The sequence below is a fragment of the Perissodus microlepis genome, chromosome 23 (assembly GCF_051167445.1).
Source record: "Perissodus microlepis isolate ML-2025 ecotype Zambia chromosome 23, ASM5116744v1, whole genome shotgun sequence".
In the NCBI taxonomy this organism is placed as follows: Eukaryota; Metazoa; Chordata; class Actinopteri; order Cichliformes; family Cichlidae; genus Perissodus; species Perissodus microlepis.
Window position 1 is genome coordinate 33,771,458 of NC_140482.1, and position 20,994 is coordinate 33,792,451.

The 20,994-nt window shown below is 38.6% G+C and overlaps 1 protein-coding gene across 4 annotated transcripts in view; it reads right to left on the bottom strand.

Annotated features, from left to right (window-relative positions):
- The window catches only part of LOC146361887 (cyclin-dependent kinase-like 5), a 53,207-nt gene extending 45,372 nt beyond the window's left edge, over window positions 1–7,835 (bottom strand). For 3 of the 4 annotated variants that reach the window (XM_084920456.1, XM_084920457.1, XM_084920453.1), the window contains exons 1-3: window positions 7,687–7,835; window positions 5,478–5,699; window positions 3,531–3,565 (exon numbers count right to left, since the gene is read on the bottom strand). In XM_084920456.1, coding sequence (XP_084776582.1) covers window positions 3,531–3,565; window positions 5,478–5,541 — 99 coding nt within the window. In that variant the 5' untranslated portion in view covers window positions 5,542–5,699; window positions 7,687–7,835. Of the gene's footprint in view, window positions 1–3,530; window positions 3,566–5,477; window positions 5,700–6,367; window positions 7,644–7,686 lie in introns of those variants that run through there. The other variant, XM_084920455.1, reaches the window with a different exon arrangement.
- Between the last annotated feature and the right edge of the window lie 13,159 nt (window positions 7,836–20,994).

Here is a 20,994-nt window from a genome sequence, read left to right on the forward strand (position 1 = left end):
TATCCTCCGGTGCTTTCACACATCAACCAATAAAGTCACCAGCAGAAATTCCATCAAAAATGCATATATTACTGAGTTTCTAACCAACAAAAGGTCCAGGCAATGTGTGACAAAATGTCAGGCTTCTGGGGGCTCGTTTGTTTCGAGAAATCATTTTTTACCAAATAATGATCTAATTAAAAATGCATTCCAAAAACGCTTTACCAACTAATGAAAATGCATTTCGTGATGTAGCTCGTTAATATACACGTGTGTATTTTTACCCAAAGCACTATTATCGCATCACGAACAGAAAAACATGAGTCTCATTGAGGAACAATGCACTCGTATCTGAGAGTCACTAGAATGGCAAAATCTTCCGAGATCACGAGCATTCAGCCATTATTGGTTGATTAGGTCAACAGTTTCTACAGATCTGTGTCTTCAAAGCTAAACTGGAGGTAAGTAAGTATCATGTTGCAAGATGAATATTGTTACCTTACAAAGCTACATGTATTGCATCCAACAACTACACTTTCCTTTAGCTTAAGTTGAGCTACACCATCTCCTTCGTGGATTAATCAGGCTTTAACCCCCAAATGTTCCTCTACCAGCTAAACAATCATCATCTCTGCTTGATGTTTGTGCCTTTAAATCCAAATTAAACCAATGTGTAAAATAAAATATACAGTACAGAAGCATAGCCGGAAGAGCCACCTCCACAGGACAAGACTCAGCAGTCCATCTGCATCTTAAGGATAAAGGACACTCTTTCGAGGATGCCAATGTTCACATTTTGGACAGAGAGGACAGATGGTTTGAAAGAGGAGTGAAAGAAGCCATCTATGTCCACTGTGAGCGACCATCTTTGAACTGAGGCGGGGGTTTACGACACCAACTCTCTGCCATCTATAATCCAGTTTTGAGATCCCTTCCCAGACGCCTTAACGCCCACTCACATCCTGGGCCATCTGACCTCAGGAATTCGCATGATAAGGTGGGGCCAGGTTTCACAATGAACACACCCGAAACTCTGGCTGATTGGGACCCACACCCAGTTTCACACCTTGGCTCAGGCGATTAGAGGATCATCAGGGGGTCCTTTTGTCCCTCTGTGGGGGGATACTCCCACTAGGTTTATATCTGGGACTCTCCACCATTTGACCTTAGAACTGAAGAAGCTTCTCGGATGAGAGGTGAAACGTCTTCAAGTAACTTAAAGAAGTCCAGACGCTTTTCTTTGCAAGCTCCTTTGACTACGATGACCTGGATGACTGAGAACCTTCACAGACACAGTACAGAAGAATATCACGCTCAGGCATAATGTCTTCTGAGCAGAGCCGTACACGCAGACATCTGAGGACTACACCAAAATCAGCATTACTTTTTTAAAACAAAGCTCTGATGAGGTTTAGGATAGAGCTACCTAAACCTTGTCAAAACGTCCTCCGTCTCTGATTAGGCAACATATCAGCCTGGCAGATGTACGCTGACGCTGAGCTTTATTTCATCCTGTTCTGATAAACTTTTGTTGCTGAAATTTGACGCTGACTGGTTTTCGCACAAATGAAGACAATACCGAGAGCGTTGCAGACAGCAGCCGCCATCTGTGGTGCGAACCTAACGGCGGTTTATTGATGTGAGCTCTGTTGTTCGAAAACGGAGACATTGGCATTTGCAGACGCCTCGGCCTGTGATCAATCAGTTTGAATAATATTTATATCCTCGCTCCTATTTTTCCTCCCTCAACATCAACCCTTTGTGTTGTTGTCTTTTTATTTTTGTTATAACATTTAAGCTAACTGCCTGGCATTAGACACCAGGCCACTGGATAAACAGAGTTATATCACTTCTGTAATAAACATGATAAAATGAAGGCAGATGCATGGTAATTGTAGAGCAAGTAAAAAAAACCTGCTGAGGATTTTGATAGGAGAGGCTGAGAAAGTGTTTTTGTCTCCTTCTTGCAGATCTCTGTAAGTAGGAGGTAGTTAGCCTCTCTTATTCATACTGGATTGCTGTCAATTCCTGGCACAGCCTCTTCCTCACATGGACTGAGATGACAAGGCTATTACTGCAGTGTGGGTCGTCTGCTATTTTTTTTTTTTTTTTTTTTGTGGTTGTTTTGATTTCCTTTTTCTTTTCCTAAAAATTAACTGCTTAAACAGAGTCTCCTTTATGTGAATAAAAAAATCTAAGTAGTGGAAGAAATGAATTTATCCTTCAAAGCAGATCTTGCTCTCCTGAGTGGAGACAAAAGGACTATAACCAATTATCCAGCAGTCTGCAGGAGCATCTGTAACTGTAACCCAATGCGACAACAACACTAAATAAAAATGGTGCGACCAGGTTCGTGAGGAGTGCTTGCTCCTTTGGAAAACAAACACGATCTAGATCAGAAGTTCTCTGGGCCTGATTCAGATGCCTTTATCTCTTTATCAGGCAAACCAACATTACCCTCCGACCACCACACTCAAAGGACAAGGCTGATGCTTCACAAACAAGAGCAAACATGGATGAATCAGGCCCTGGATTAGCTATACAGCTCATTTCAGTATAACATATAGTTACAAAAATATGACCCAAAATGTCCACTGTTGCTCAATTTTATCATGTTATACCATGCTTTAAAAAAACAAGCTAAAACACTGAAGATGGGTCATGGATGGGTCTTTAAGCATGGCAATGACCCAAAACATACTGCCAAGGCAACTAAAGAAGAAGTACATTAAGGTCATGGCGTGGCCTAGCTGGTCTCCAGACATCAACACTACAGAAAATATGTGGAGGGAGCTGAAGCTTCATGTTTCCAAGCAGCAGCCAAGAAACTGAAAGGAGTTAGAGAGTTTCTGTAAAGAAGGAAGCTGGTGACCTACTACAAGAAACCTCTCACCGTTGTGCAACAACAACAGTTTCTCTACCTAAGTACTAAGTTGTGTCATGTTTTGCTTGAGGATCAAATACCGATTTCACTCAGCAACATGCAAATCAATGTATAACTTTTATATAACGTATTTTTTCCTTGATTTGTGGTTAATATTCCCTCTCTCCATTAAAATGAAACTAGCATAAATACAAGAGACTGTTGATTTCTTTCTAAGTGAGCAAAAATCAAATAATTATTTACCCCATTGCACTTCTAAAGCAGATCACGTATAATATTTAACTTCTTTAGAAAGAAATCATCACAGTACTGGTAGCTTTTTTGTAAATGTTACTTTAACAGAAGCAGCACAACTGTTCGACCATAAATTACACACATTTGTGCTCTAGTGAGTATTTACAGCAGTGTATGTGAGATTAGCTTGAGCCATAAAACACTGCCCCGGTTCACTGTAAGGAACAATCGAGTCACCAAGTGCAACAGCGTGACTCATTTATGTGTTTTTTACAGAAAACAACAGAGCTCCACAACACACAGGAATAAGCACATTCTGGCTTTACTGTTAGTTTTTCATGAGTTTTGCTGACAAACATAAATCTTTTGCCCTTTAAAACTTCGTTTTTTCATATTGACAGTGTATTACAAGCATAAATAATGTGAACCTTACCTTGTGTCGGCACTTCAGAACAACACCATAGGCACCTGAAACAGAAGCAAAAAGCTAGATGACTTTAATTTCCTTTACTGTTTATTCATCCATTCAGAGTAACTTTTTCTTTCAAGTAGAATCAATAACAGTAAATAATAAAACGCAAATTCAGCTTGAAACTCTGTAATTAACATGCCACCATGATCTACAGCCATAAACAAACAAGGAGTATTACTCCAACTGAGCCAACCCCTTCGAATGCTTCCTATATGTTCGCATGAACTACACATGAACTAAACATCCCCCCCCCCCCCCCCCTATAAAAAGGACAGGTGGTCCAGAAAGTAGGACACAAGTGTTGGCAAGCTACTGTAGATCTGATGTTATCGACCCTGGCAGTCACACATATGCATCCCCCGAGGGTTCGAGAGGAATTCTTGGACCAAGCAGACATATGACGAATGGATCTGTGCTCTTTTACGAGAACATCAGTGCTGAGAAGTTATCTGCTCTACAGTCGAACACACTTTAAAGACTAAAGCTATAGGGTCTATGTATTATTTATACCACTGTAACAATTTTAACTTGTGTCTTTATTATTATTAATATAATCCAAGACTCAATTTCACCTCTTGAACGTGTAATTATCTTGGGTACATGCCACCCAGAAGACACTGGTGAGTAAGAAACATGTAATAACACATCAAGCTATATGGTGGACTGAAGACGTGCTGTCCACATAGCATAACCACCATAAACATACACAACAGCATCCTTAAACTCTTGTTTATTTTCACTAAATCAGCCACCTTCAGCATCTTAGTTTGGCTTTAATCTTCACATGTACGTCCAGCGGTTCCAGTAAGCATGACCGCCACCAGTGAAAAATCCACTGACTAACAAGAAACCAAACTGGACAGGATTTTTTTGGTGTATGCAGCCCGGTTTCATGACAATTTAGGACATTTTGTATGTCATTAGTAAAGCAGGGACACATTAGCCACATCTCTTACCCCATTCCTACTAAATTAGTGCACAAAAAGCTGCAAAACATGCCTGAAGTATTAAAAGATGGAAAATAATTTCTCCTGTTCATTTCCGTCCTTCAATGAGGAGCTGGAGATAAATGCACATAATTCAGTGTATTTTTAATTGCTGGGGTGAGCTGCATGCACTTAGCACTTAGTACTAAATCATTAACAAAACTGACTGACCTCAAGATCACTGAGGAAAAATCTATGATGCTGGGATCAAGCGGAGCATACAGCGCAATGAGTGCTACGGCAGGAAACGGGGAGATGAGCAGGAAAATTTCTACAACTTTTACAGTTTAATGTGACACTAAAAGTGCTGACTTCCTTCCCAACCGGCGCATCATCGGACAGGCACACAGCTTTTAAAATCCAGCTCGAGATTTCCCTGCGTCTTTCTGCCACGCATTATAAAACTTCTAAGACGTGGGAGTAGAAGAGTAAGGGTGTAAAAACTAGGACGTGTGGGTGGCCTCCCTTCAGGGCTACTGCCACTTTCTATCAACCAAGTAGCTCAAGGCAAAACAAAAGCCAGGAGAAGCATTTCAGGGGAATTTAACTATCACACAGCCATGCCCTGCTGATATTTACTACAATAAAGCAAAAAAAATCCCCAAACCACCACTTCATTTATCCAATAAGAACATGAAAGTATGAATCACATTAAAGCATCTAGCTTCAGTTTGTCACATTTAAATTCTTTTGGATAAATAAATATAAAACAGACGCCCTTGACCTTAATAAGCTGTAAAGGTCAGGCTTTTAATGGGCTTGTTCTGCAGGCAAATTGGTTAAAAACAATCAACTGATGGCTCACTAAAAAGCCATGCAAGTGTGCATGAAAGGCTGGACTGGACTAGTTCTTACTATCTACTGCAGACTGAAAAACAATCGCACAAAACAGGCTTTTCAGCAAGTAAATGACCGCACTTACCTTCACCCACAATCCCAAGGACTTCAAATTTATTCATTACATCACCAAGGTCAGGGATCTTCATGAAGTCAAAAGGTATGCTGTGTGAGGTGGGTGGAGCTCAGGCTCGGGGGCCCCGGCTACAGGACTGCATGAGTCGGCCAGCTGTCGGCTCCTGAGAGGCGAACGCCTGCTGTAAGCCATAATATCCGTCACATGCCTCCGTCAGTGCCTCGTCTTCACCTGCAGGAAAACAATGCACCAAATCAAAATAGATAAAGAGCCCTCTTAGCTCAGAGTTAAAAGGAAATCTACCGATACTGAATTCACGAAAGCTTGAGAAAAAATGAATCTGTGCCACAAAACTAGCAATCCTTTAGTTAAAGGGTGATTCCTGCTTTGTATAGGTCCCTTTTATTAAGCTGGAGGAGTTTAGAAAGGGTGACTAGAAAGAACAATGATCAAAATGGGTAAAGCAGAGGCTGAAATGTCCCAACTTTTGGTCCCGATTAAAATAAAAAAGCAGGATCCTCCAATTCCCAGAAAGCAGTTTAATACAATCTATCATTCGTCCTCCTTTGCCTGCACGCCCTCATTTCTCGATCTCCATGCCCACAGTTTTAAAACACAGGCTTTCTTCCAGCTAATTGATATCTTCAGCTTTACTAAAGATAACCCTGATCATATCACAAGGGTTATTTTCTCAAGACTTGACGAAGCTCCTCTAGAGCCACAGAAGACACTGCACAAGGGTATTAACAGGCTGTGCAGGCTACACATACCGAGCGAATGGACGCGAATGTGTGAAATCAGTGGACTGTCTCGTCAGCATAAATTAAGTAAATAAAAAGGTTCCATATTATAGTTTACAGAACCTGATGAAAATGATGGTGAAAATAGTAAATTCCTACCTGTTTAGAGAGAGTGAAAGGGCACCGCACGCATTTTGAACGTGATCAAAGGATTTCCTCTGGTATCCACACACTCTTTATTGAATCAGATAAGACTCCAGATACCACTTTCTCCATTTCATCTTCTCCTAGCTGGAAAGCTCAAGGACTTGTGTAGCCTACACACACACTCACACACACACTTGCAATCTCCTACAGAGCTGTGGGCACAGGAGCTGCTCATCACTATGCAAAAACCTCGGCACCAAAATAAACTGAGTCTCCCTGAACACCAAATATCGCTGTGTGGTCTGTTACTCGCTTATCTTACTCAGCAGCAAACCCTCAACTGTAGGCTAAACTCAAACACTTTTCACCTCGCAGAAAATGCCTTTTATTTTTCACTCATGAGTGTGTTTCTGTGCTTCCTTTGGTCCATTTCAGCTTGCAGCCTACATGAGGTGGCATGCAAGCCTATTGTTTTTCCCAAGCAGATTTTTGCCAACTAACCCACCAGGCCCACTCCTAGAAGGATAATATGATCAGGAATGCACAGTGCATGGCTGTAGATCGTATATTTTGTCTCTATCAACAGCATGACTCATGCGTGGTGCGTGGAATTGAAAATGCAGAACCTCCAAAATCTCTTCATATGATCAGTGCACTAGTATTTATGCAGAATTGTGTCTTTCTGATTATTAAAATTTGACAAAGTGGTGGAAATTTGTAGAAAAAACAACAACAACAACAACAACAAAAACGGGATCCATCTAACAACGTCACTCAGGTTTAGAGTAACGTGATTTTTTGGGGGGTTAATTACACACAATTACGCAAACAACAATAGACACAAGTTTAAATTTAAGATAAAATTATGGTTGAAAAAAAGAAAAAGAAATTTACTGCTGTTTATGTAAAAATCTCACCTGCATTTGTGGTGTTACTTCTTATAACAAGCCTCTCACGTTCTTAACAGCTACAAAGGTGAAATGTAGCTGTCACAAATCATCATTTTTAACTGTAGCCTGTGTATCTAATTGTGTATATATGCACATATGTATGCGTGTGCGTGTGTGTGAGAGAGAGAGACAGGGAGCTATGACTGCCCACAGACTGACTGTAGCGCCCACATTTTTAATGCAGAGCAACAGCAAACCCAACAAGTCAAACATATGAAGCCAACTTAACAGAAATTAACAGTTTTTTTCCCTAGTTGTTGTTGAACCAGCTGATTCAGAAAACATGCATAACAAACCTCCCGCCTGCCTTAACACATAAGAGATCCGAGTCACCCTCGCAGCTTAAGTGTTACCCAAGTAAAGATAAAAAAAACTACTCACTCAGTCACTGTTTTTGGGGGAAAACGATGGAAACAGGCCCATATAAATATATCCACCCACCAACGACGTTATTTTCATTGCAGCAGGCAGCTACAGTAACTGGATCGTGCGGTTGACAAGCTCCGAGCCCATCGCCAGGCAACAGTTCGAGCGACGTGACAGCGGCCAATGAAAATGCTCGGAACTGTTGTTTATTCCAACGCCCCCTTAGTTTCAGCCAATTACAGCACAGATGGCTTCCGGAGAGAGGGGGGGCGAGGGGAGGGTTGCTGAAAACTGTGTTGCGGTCTGAGGGTGTTTGGTATGAAGGTGGGATATTATTGTTCTAATTTCTCAATTACATAATTCTGGCAAATCACACCCCGCGTTCAAATATGACAACATAATTTAGCTAAAGGCCACTCCAAAGTACATAAAGAGGCAGAAAGATTGCCTTTTAAGGATGTTCTGATGTAAGGTGTATACACAAGATACATTAGAGAGGAGTAAGTGCCTTGCTTAAGGGTAAGGGTAAAAACTGGACAAAACAAACTACAAGAGAAAGTAAGTACACATTAATGGTGTGTAATAGTGGGATATGCATCAGGGAGTGAACGAGGCATATATTGAGACTCCCAGCTGCAATCTAAAAACTTAGAGTGGAATGTAAAGAAACTGCTGTGACTTTATATCCAAATCGTGTGTGCATTGTTTTCAAGAGAAATCCACTGTAGCTAAACACAGGCCGGGCTGCACTTTTTGCAATGTCAATTTTCACCACTAGGTGGTGCAGTGAGTCAGTAGAACTTATTAATTTAATTAATTATTTAATCGGTAAAGTCATGAAGAACACATTCTTAGTTAAAATGATAGGATGTGGAAAGGAAAAGATTCACGATTATAAAGCCTGTAGTTTTCGGACCATAAGGCGCACCGGATTATAAGGCGCATTAAGCGAAACAAAACAGTCAGATAAGTCAAACTTTACTCAACTCATTCTTCTTGCTTCCTCCACTTCCGTACCATTGATTCATTAATGTTAAATTCTCCAGCAGGTACTCTATTCCAATGTTGTTGCAATATATTAATGACCAACCTCTTATTGTGGATGGATTATCTCAGTTGTTCTCCTGACTGACGTTTGGTCCGTTTACAGCATCCTGCCATGCGATTGCATTTGTCCCTAACCATAGGGAACCCTCACGTTAACTTTTATCTAATTGAAAAAAGTTAGCATTCATCCTCCAGCTTTACTGTGTTTATGTTATGCTAACATAGCTATGTCGCTAGCGATTAGATAGCACATCATTATATACCAGCTAGTCCAACTTCAGTAACCCTACAAACGTCACTGCTGTTTAGTTTTCAGTCTTCATTTATGTTGGAAGTGATAGCAGAGCTCTATGTTTAAATTTTTTCAGAAATCTCTCAGTCAGAACATGCTATATCATGTTTAGGTGGAAACTAGCGAGCTAACTTCCTACTAACTTCTAACTCAGTTAAATTTAATAAATTCAGTTTTCATAGATGCCTGGATGTTAAACGTAATTGTTACACCTGGTAAAGCAGCAACGCTGATCATTTTATTAAAGATTTAGACAGTTTTTAACTCTCATTGATGCTGCAGTGCTCGTTTGACTTTGGGACCTGAAGTGGAGTTTGGACCCGGATTACTCCGTGAGGCTCCTGACTACGGTAGCCGTAATGCTCCGACAATCCATCAAGCGGTGCAGCTTTGTAGCTTACCAAAGTCATACTAAAACATTTTTTCACAGATTTCTCGTGTACCACATAAAATCGGTTCAAGGTCAGTAAGCACAACCAGAATTCATACATAAGGCACACCGGATTATAAGGTGCACTGTCGATTTTTGAGAAAATCTAAGAATTTGAAGTGCGCCTTATAGTCCGAAAAATATGGTACACTATTATTTCCAAAGGCGTCACCACAGGAGACACAGTAGTCTGAAAGCCTTGATCCATCTTGCATTTCTTCATATTTCTTTAGGAAAACTGGAAATAGGTGCAGCAATTTCTTGAAATATCTGCAAACATAGAATATGAATATGGAAATATAGAATATGAGGCCAATACAGAGTTTCTTGAAAGTTAAAATTTCGTACAACCACCTTTACTTCCCAGCCTAAACTCTCTTAGTCAAGCTTTCTTGTAACTTCTTTAAGTAGTCTGCAGGCTTCTCGAAGGACATTTCATCACTCTTCTATGAATGTTCACTGTGTTAGCTTCTGTTCTCTGCTGAGATGATCCCTCACTGCTTCAAAGATGTTGAGGCCCAGGCTAGATGCAGATAACGGCCAGGTGCATCTCTCAGGTCCTGTGTCAGGTCTTTGCTGGATTTATTTGGCTATTTCTTAACGACGTGACTTCCAGACAATGTTCATCTGCTGTAGATAGTTGTTTTTCGTTTTTTTCTAGATCTGCCACGTCTTCTTTTTTTCCTCCACCTTTCCAGTTTCATTAAACTTTTAAGGAGGCACTGCACACCCTACCAGGATATGCCAAGTTTTCAGCTAAGAGTTGTTTGGAAACACTGCTATCGTATTCCTGTCAAAATGTGCTATTTTTGACATTTCTCATTGATTTAGCTAAAGAAATTTATATCTAATTTAAAATTGGTTCTTTGGTAAGTTTTCTGTTATGTATAGACACAAAACTGCTCCCTCCCTTGAGTTGGGGGGCTTTTTGTGTGTGTGAATGATTCATAGATATGTATTAAGTGGCTTAACAAAAAACAAACAAACAAACAAATCCTCTGAAAATGGTCAGGTAAAAGGACTTTATTGAAAACGAGTGAGAAAGCCAATGTCCAAAGACAAACTTTCAAAGACCTTTAGAAAGCTTGGCGAACTATTGCTTTAAAAATGACAAGAAAGTCTAGATAACTGAACAACATATGAAGAAATAAAGAGTGACTCAAGACTTTTGCGCAGTACTGTACATTAATCTGATAGGAGTATAAATGACCAGAAATGCTGCTTTTCTTTCTGCTCTATCCCTCAATTCAGAGACCCGTCAACAGCTACAAGGGTCTGAATTTGAATTTGATCTATCCAAAGGAGGTCTCAGGGTCACCTGATCCAGCTCTGACTGTAAGCTTTATCACAATGGAAAGTTTAAACCCTGACCTTAAAAGTAGAGTTGGTGTTTGTCTCTTAAACCTGAGGAGCTGGAGCTAAAGGAGGGCAGATAGCTTCTGCCTTCCACTCTCATAAAGCAGCAGGTTGCTTGATGTGGGGTTTCTGTGCAACATTTCAGGTACAGCGTACTAGATTAATTTCTAATTAATTTTTAGTGTGCAGAAAGCAACTTGTTTTCCCCTTCCTGCCTATTTTCATTCAAAACCTGCTGCATAACTTTTTGAGTTTTTGTGCTGACCAATGCTGCCACCGACAGGATTGTCCTAAAACTGAATGAATCCAGGCTGTACTGTGGTCTTAAAGAAAGCATGTGTGTGTTCTTTGAGACTTCAGCTGCATTTAAACACATAGTCCGTTAATAAAAAGTCATTTTAATTAGTGATTAATTGATATCTAATATCATTTATTTTGTTAAATTTGATTATTCATTGACTAACTTTCCATTTTTTTCACTTTAGATTTTCTTTTTTAAAGCACCTTGAGGGGACTGTTGTTGTGATTTGGTGCTATATAAATAAAACGGAACTGAATTGAAATGCAGTTTCCAAATATGTTAGCCGATCCCTCTAAACAATCCAGAAGTCAGTAATGACTGAGCTCATCAGGTTTTCTTCAGTTTGTCATGATGTGAGTTAACTGGGAGGCTTAGAGGTAAAGTTTGCCATCAACATAGACATCGTCTCCTTCAAGGATGTCCTTGAAAGGAATCAGCCACGAAATTATGATTTAGTGTATCAAGGTTTATTTTTCCAACTTCAAACCAACTGTGAATCAAGAGTGTAACCAGAGAAAGGACACAGAAAGCTTTTTATCATTTCTCAAACTTGTGCCTATTCATCTCCTCTGTCCTCATCCTTCCTTTGACATAGAAATCACTCTCAGGACACCATGTTGAAGGATATCTGCGTTCCAAAATGCACCTTGAGAAAAGAAGTGGCTTGATAGAGGAACTCTAATCAAGGTTTCTCAGATTTAACCTTTGGAAAAGTGTTTTTTCCTTCCAATTATAAAAGAGCTGCAGCACACAGCTGGAGTATACAAACTGTGGAGGACTCTAAACAATTTGTCCTCACTTCAGAATGGAAAGTAAAAGAAAAACAAGCTTAGGCCTTCAGCCAGTTATTCTTAAATTTATGGATAACTAAAGTTATTTTTTAAACTAACATACTCTCCAGTCAACAAAACCGCTGCCTATGTGAAGCAGAGTCTGTGAATGTAATATAGTGATCCAAAAGTGATCCCAAGGAACACAAGAGCCAAGGAAAAATGAAGAAAGGAAGCAAGGTGGAAAAGTGAGAAATAAAAAGTGGAAAATAAAACATGAATCTGTCAGGAAGTCCAAATGAAAACTGTCACAACTACCAAGTAAAACAGGAAACAACTCAAAAGACAGACAAGCAGACTGACCCTAAACATGATGCAGAGAGAGTGGAAAGTACATACTCAGTGCAGTAGGTGATGTGGAATATGTTATGGTTTGTTTAATTGGGTAAATCTTATTTGATGAGACCTAATTGCCTGTGTTATTAGCTATAATTTTACACTTGCTGAAATATTAATACAGTTACAATCATTATTTAATCCATAATCACGACTGCCATCACCATCATAATCAATGCAGGAGGCACCACTTTCTAACTTGTATTTACAGGGATAATAAAACTATGCTCCTTGCAGCAGTTGCTGCAGCCATAAAATCCATTAATATGTCAGCCTGATGTTCATTACAAACCAGTTAACAAGACTCAGATCTATTTCCAAACTAGCCGGCTCATAGCTAGTAATACAGAGGACAGAAGATATTGGTAAAGAGCGAATAATAATAAACTTGAAATGTGTGAGGTCAGTGAAATTAGAAATATTAAGGGTGCCGGATGAGTGAAATACACAGCTGCAAAAAATTAGGAGAAAATTTAATTCATACAACCCGATGAATGAAATATTTCAGGTGAAAATCTAAAGTGGATTGTTGAGAAACATTTGAAAACCTAAATCATCAAGCTTTTCAGGCCTAGATTCAATAAAATGGAAAACACAGACTTATTTTTTAATGTGGCTCAGTAATGTCCTTATATGCACTCCTGTAATGTCTGTGCATGCTCCTTACAAGGCAGTCGATGGTTTCTTGGAGGATCTCTTCTCAGGCCGTACACTCAAAAAAAATGAAATTGGGTGGTTGTTACATGCACAAGATCCAAACTTGTAATTTGAACTAAATAATTCCATGTTTCTATGGTGAACGTAGTTAAATCATGTAGCATCTGCATGAAATTCAGCAACTTAATTTGTTCTTGTTGAGATGACATCATACAATCTAGTAAGAGTGGTTAGTTGCCTGGATCCAGCCACTCTTACTGGATTGTATGATGTCATCTCAACAAGAACAAATTAAGTTGCTGAATTTCATGCAGATGCTACATGATTTAATTACGTTCACCATAGAAACATGGAATTATTTAGTTCAAATTACAAGTTTGGATCTTGTGCGTGTAACAACCACCCAATTTCATTTTTGTGAGTCGACTCACGAAATTCACAAGATCACATTAGATGTCAAACCACAGGAAAATCACTGGGGTTACAAGAGGCAGACACCACGTGTATGCTGTTACTATTTCTTATGGTTTAACTTGTCAAGGACAACGACATAAAGCATCATCAAGCATAGCTTTCCTACTTTTGTTAAGTCTGTATTGACAGATTAATTCCATGGTGGTTCGTGCTGTTGCCTCAGCACAAGAAGATCCTGGGTTCAAATCCACAATGTGGCGAAGTTTGCAATGGGTTCTCTCTGCGTACTCTGGTTTCCTCCACAGTTAAAAGTCATACAGTTGTAAGGGTAACTGGTTATTCTAAATTACCCAAAGGTGTTGAAGTGCAAATGTTTGTTTGTCTCTGTATGATAGACTAGCGACCTGTCCAGTCTGTACCCTGCCCCTGTTACCCTATCACTTCCGCAGCCCAGATAAAGATGGGTGGATTGGAAGTTGCTGTAAATCTCTTGAATTTTTTTGTTGAACATTATGTAATATGAATACAACATGTACTACAGACATAAGTTACATTTCATTCATTCAACAAGATTATCATTGGTGTAACAAACAAATATTTTACTAGTTCATGTAGCAAGACTGACTTTTGATGTGCTAAAGTGTTTAAACAATATAAGATGAATTTAAATAAATGTAATTAGACTAATGTGGTACAAACATGTTGATTGAACAAAAGTCAAATTAATTGAATGTTAATGTTAATATTATGTTAAACCTACACACATATATCGTGTTGACACAACACAACCAAGATGGATTAATATAACATGATTTGTTTAGATGGAATATAAGTGGCAAGATAAAATTACGTTCATCCAATGAATTATTTTTTTGAATGTAGCATCATGGCATCACCGAGATCCTGGACAGTCTGTGGTAGTTTTCATATTCCAGATTTTCAGAGACAATGTTTGACATGAATATCTCAGAAACTACCGAAGATAAAAGCCGAGTGTGCCAGTTTAGCTCAGTGGGATGAGCGGGCGACCATATGCCATATGGCTGAGAGCGGCCAGCCCGGTTTGAGTCCAACCCGCAGCCCTTTGCTGCATGTCTTCCCCTCTCTCTCCCTCTGCTTTCCTGTCAGTCTTCACTGTACCTATCCAATAAAGCCAGAAAAAGATCCCCCAAAAAATACTTCAAGATAAAAGCTTGAATTTTTCACAGCCCTCTCTATAAAAATGAATCCGGATCTGTGATTTGAGACAGATACATCAAAAAGTCAGATTATTGGTTAGTTCAAATCTGAAAAAAGCTGTCCTGTAAAGTCACATATTTGAGCACACAAACTGAAAAAAAATCTAATAAATAATATTGCAAAAGACAACTAGTCACGATTACTGAATGGTGTACTCTACATTCTATCTTCATTCAACTTTCATGCTGGATTGAACAAATATGACAAGTTGTACAACCAAAACAAAAATATCAGTAGATAGTCTCATCCAAAAAGAAAAAAGGTACTCTAATTATAACTGTTGAAAAGATTTTTCTTTAAAGTTTTTGTTTAAAAAACATACTTCATTTTCAAGACAGTTACGATCTAGTCAGATCAAAAAATTGTCAGGAGTTTATTTTGTATTTTTGATTTCATATATTATGGAAATATGTTAAGTTAATGTGTTGTCACTATTAGCTAGGATTTAGTTGAGTTTTAGTGTAGTTTATGTTTCACCTATGTCTCCTTGTTTATGAGTCTTTTTCTATTCATCATGTTTTATCTCCTTGTCTATGTAGGTTCCCCTTGTGTCCCTCTCTCGCTCCCTCTCTCTGTCTCTTGTGTCAAGTTTGCGTGTCCCAGTTCATGTTTCTCCATGTTTTCCATTTTATTTTGAAAGGTCTGGTGTTCCCAGGTTTGGTGTGTTTAGTTTTACTTTTCCTTGTGGCGTCATAATCATTTGCGTTAGCTGTGTCTCTCCGGTGTTTCCACTTCCCTCATTACTGTTCGGTGTATTTAAGTCCTCTGTCTTCCTCTGTTCAGTGTTGGGTCGTCTGTTGGTCTTGCTTCACGTTTCTCCAGGTTGTGCTCATGCTCATGTTTTTTTTTTTCAAGTCATAGTTTGCACCTGTCCAGATTCATGTTCACATTTCTTGTCACAGTTTTCATAGTTATTCTTAGTTTATCCCAGTGTAGGTTTTAGTTTTTTGTTTATAATAATTGCCACAATTAAGGCTCATTTTTTGTTACACTTTGTTTTTCTTCTTTCTAATTTCTAATAGTTCTAACAGTGCTCTGGGCCAATGGTGTTGTAGTATAAACTTGACAGGGGGCACCTGGGGTGGGGGTGGTTATATTTCCCTCCACCCCTGGACATACCCCTGCCAGTGTACAGTATTCTATTTAAACATATGCCATTAAGATCAAATTAGTGGTGGTAGGAACATATTCCTACCATGCCTACCATAAACTATGCCCATGTGTTGTTGGCTGTTTTGTAAACACAGTTTGGCTAAGCCCAAACTTCCTATTTCAAATCAAAGGTGTTACTAAAACTAAGACTAACTGTGAAAAAAAGAACAGTTTAGTCAGTGGAATAAAAGGAAAAACCTTAGAATGAATCAAAGAGTAAGGCTTTAAAACATGCTGTCATAACATAGGTTCAAAATTAAGAAAAATGTAAAAAAAAAAATGTGAAGAAAGCAGTAATGTACAAAAGAAAGGGTGCACAGAAGAAACATTCATAGATGACTCAGCAAGGAAACCAAAGTTATACACGGGTGAACGAACACAGGGACACAAAGAAAACAAAACCCTCAAAGTACAACAGGAAATAACTAAAGGAGGCAGGAATACCAACAATAAACCAGATGTAAGAGGCAAGGAAACACAAAGAGCCCGAGGTGTAAAAACAGACACAAACAGAAACACTGAGTACAGCTAGATGATGTAAACCAAAACTCATCCACAAAACTGTGTTAATCACTAGAAACCAGAAGAAAAAACACCAAGAAACTAGTGTCATAAAACTGAAGCTCATTGTGAAATAAAACAGGAAACAAAGTCTCACAAAGCAAAGAAAACAGGAAATGAAAACTAAAACACTGAAACATTAACAAAACACCAAACATAAACCACGACTCAAATAGATAAACTTAGCATCTAAGATATGAAGTCAAGATCCTATCAGGAAATCCCAGAGGCATGACAATGACGACTGAGACCGGGAAAGGGTCGCAGTTATACTGCAATACCTCAGAACTGCCAAACCCTTATATAAAAATCATTAAAAAGAAGCTAAACATTAAAAACTAAACACTATGAAGTTTAAAGTGTGAAGAGGTGAACAAGAAGTCCTTGACTATAATTTTGAAGAAGTGGCTGGTAGGGATGGGTACCGGTGTCCGGTACCATTATGGCATAAACGGTAGTAACCAGACCGAAAAGCAGCGCACATTTCGGTGCTTTATTTCGGTGCTTTTTTTTTCCTGAGCTGTGATACACTTTGAATTCTAGCCAATCATTTTACGTTTCCGAGGATAGTAGGCGAGTCCAGGTACGTACGTTCTTTTAGAGCAGAGCTACAGATTAAAAATGCCCAAGGCGAAGCAGTAAAAAGTCTGGCTGTACTTCACAGCAAAATATGCAAACTCAGCAGCCTGCAACAAGTGCTTTAAGCTGATACTGTGATACTGTCAAAGGAGGTAACACCTCAAATCCGATGAAACACCTGGCGACGCATAGCGTTTTTTTTAAAAGCCGAAAAATGCGCTGTATTTGATAGCTTGCTGCGAGACCTCACACCGTGCACATCTACTGCGGGTGGGTTGCCTGTTATCGGACCCGGAGTTAGCGACATCCCCCAAAAACACGAAGAGGAGAGTCCTGGCCCCTAGCCCTGTCAGTGTAGCAGAAATGATGACGGATGATGATGGCAGCAGCAGCCGTTCTTCTCTGCGTGAGTAGCTTAATGTTGTTCGTGTGTAATTTACGTTGAGTAGGCTAACCACGTTATTACATTAATGCATGTAAGGTGAACTAGCAAACATCATCATAGTTACATGCAGCTGTCTTCTTGTTTGATGGCAGATACTCCCTTCACCCTGGCCAAAAAGGCTAAAATGACCAAAGAAAAAGTGGAAAACAGCTAAACATGAGAGGTTTTTGGACAAAGTTTGTGTTTTTTCCATTGTTTAAGCACTGCTTCCAGCCAAGAGTGATACCATATATGCCCTCTAGCTGCAGAAAAGGCTAACATTGTTATCTTTTTACAAACAAACAGCTGAACATGAGAGGTTTTTGGACCAATTTTGTGTTCTCCATTCTTTAAGCACCGGTTCGAGCACCGTTTAAGCACCGGCACCGTTTCAAAAGTACCGGTTTGGCACCGGTATCGGATAAAACCTAAACGATACCCATCCCTAGTGGCTGGGAAGTACCAGGTTTTGGAGAATTATATTACACAATGGAGTCTCGGTGATGTAATATACATTACTACACCACAGAATAAAGCCTCATCTCTTCTGCTAAAGGTGTAACACTGAAGTAGGAACACTGTCTGTATTGCATAGATTAGATCTGCGCCTGCCCATACCTGTATTCACACAGAACCTGCAAAAACAAGGTGGAGTTTAAAAACCTCACCTTTCTCTTTGCATCAGATCTTTTCAATAAGCAAACCACACCCTTTAAAATTCTTTTGTCATAAAAGGTGGTTTTATCCCCCAGCCACCAGTGAGAACTAAGTCCATATTAACCATGGAAATTATTCATTATTGTTTGAGTAATTCCTGTATTTATGACGTCAAAGACAGTGGGCATGCCTACATTGGGCAGTTATTTCCCTGTAGCAAATAAATCAGTTGAGCAGTTTTAAATGTGCACGCCACATCAGATCAACCAACACGATCGTTTCCAGTGCAGTTTTTTTTTAATTCCGACTGAATCAAGTTTAACCCTCTTGGGTACAACATTGATTATAAAGGAGAATGAAAACCCACTAAAATGTATTAAATTGCATAAAAAATGTGCAACCTTTCAATGGAAATATGAACACCCACCTACATCTGCTGGGATAATGAGCTAGAGAGAGATACAGCCTCAAGGCTACACCTTAAGGTTTTTGTTTTAAGATGGCAGATGTTTTTCTAACATTTTGGAAATGAAAGTGATCAGGTTCTTCTTTCTTTTTATGAAGGCATTTTAGAAGAAGTTTTAACCAGAGCCATCGGAAAACACCACCATTGTTATTATTATTTTATATTTTTTCATGGAAACATGGATTATTCCTATATAATACATGATTTTGTTTACCTACAGTATAAAAGAAAATAAAGATTTCAAATAAGGTAACATAGACTTAATTCTTGACTTGACTTACATGTGTTTGAACCCTTAAAGAACCCTTTCAAACCAGATAAATTATAGTTTAAACTTGAGTTTGTCTGCTTGGAGGAAAAGTGAAGGTAAATTTGAAAAACATGCAAAATTACCGATGTAGCAGTAAGGTGTTCTTAAATGCAGGATCATCAAATTATGGAACCACAAATCATTGATAGAGTCTAACTTTTCCTTTTTTTCATTAGCTGGACAAATACAGAGAGAGCTGCACCTTACTGGAAAATCAAAAATAAGGTAAAACTTTGCATGGGTGCATTATAAAAATCTTGTGATCTAATGGGGTCTGGTGAGAGCTTAAATGCAATGAATTATATGCAAAAGAAATATTTATGTTTTCACATTATGAGAGTAAATCTTGGGAGTTTCCATTTTCTATTTGGGTACTTCAATTTCCTCCCACAAAAACATCCTTACTGGGTTAAATGGTAATTCTAAACCGGTTGGTTTTGTGTCTCTCCATGTTAGTCTTGGGATGTAATGGTGACCTGTCCTGTCCTGGGTTTTAACCTTTCTCCACCCCCACCCCCCCATTCCAGAGCTTTCAAGATAATGTTTGAATCAATTTATTATGAGCTCTAGTTATTATGTTGTTTGATACTTAGACACTGAGTGGCTGTTCTGCAAAGTTAAACAGCTGTGAGGCCACTGTTGGTGTAACTACTATAACAGGCGCCCTCTGCACATCTGAGGCAAACAGCACTATTTCACCAGTGACAAATAAGGATGTGAAACTTCTATAATTTTCTGTGTCACAAACAACTTCTTTCCTACAAAGAACTGAGCCGAAAATGGAAAGATTCCTGGTATTAGAGAGACTTTTATTTTTATCAAATGACACCCCCCCTCCCCCCCAGCGTTAATTTTTTTATGTTATTAAAAAGGAACATGTACTCTATAATTCTTTCACAAATAATTGACACTTTTCAGTATTTGCTCTGTTTGGTCACTGCAAACAGGAATTTGCTTCGGTCTCCACAATTCTTTTTACTATACTTGACATTTATATTTATGGATAGATACATTTTTTTAATACAACTTCATTTGAAAATGTTTTATTTCAGAAAACACAGAGAAAGTGGAGCGATATCGTACAACATTTTGCTCCACACTTCCTGTCCATATTGGAAAAGAAAATGCAGAGCAAGTGAAAACAAACAACCACAACCTCAGCAGTTGCTCCACTTAAGTGGAATTTAAAACAAATTTCTATTACAGCGATTACAAGCTAAATTTTGGTGTGTATGTTTAAGAACATTTGGAAAAGGGAAGCCTTACAAGCTAAAAACTACGAGTGTTAAAGGCTAATTTTAACTAATGGGACTCTTAAGTCAAAATGCTTAAAATGTTTTAAGCTCTCATACATTTAGCCAACTTAAATGTGGAACAGAGAGCAAAATAGGGATCCTGAACTTTAAATTTGTGATTCTGCAACAATATAAACAGACTAGAAGTGTTTTTATCTGATTTGACTGGTGGTTCCAGTGACATCAGTTTAATTTAGTTAATGCTAAAGATAGAGGCCCAAATAAGTCAAGATGGGTGCTAAGTGTCCAAGCTTGCATCTAGAAGGAAAATTGATTAATATCCACCACTAATATGGCAAATGCATGTTATTATCATTTAACAAAGTCAGTATGACCAGATACTACAATACCAGTGCATCCATACTATATTAGGGGTTTTTTTAGGTATAAAACCATCATATTTTACCAGACACTCATTATATTATGAATATTTCAGCATAAAAAACAGTTAATTTGAATGTGTTTTGTCCCATAGCACCACTGTTTTCCACTGTGGTAATCCCTGCTGTAGTGAATCCAGATAAAGACAGGAAACCAAAGCATTTTGCCTGTTACGTGTGTAATATACATGTAATAACAGAAAATTCAATGAATTTGGGAATGATGAGGAATGATGTTGAAAACACTTCAGGTTGTTTTGTCGTCAGCTTTGTAACCGGATCTCTCATCTAATTGGAAAATTAATATGAAAAGAAATAAAACCCTTTGATGGGGTTAGCTGTTTTTAAGAAAGTCTTGGATGTGGCTTAGATGAAGTCTATCAGAACATACTTCTTTACACTTAAATTAAGGGATTTTTTTTCTTTTTTTAAAGATGAAAAAAAGATATCTTGACGCTCCTGATCTGAAGTTAATGAGGAAAAAATTAAAAAAAAAATGTGTGGGCGGGGGAAAAACAGTGAAGACGGGACAGTGACCGTAAGTCATACGCTATTTTTCTGTGATGACGCATTACTACCCACTTTAAGTGAGAACAA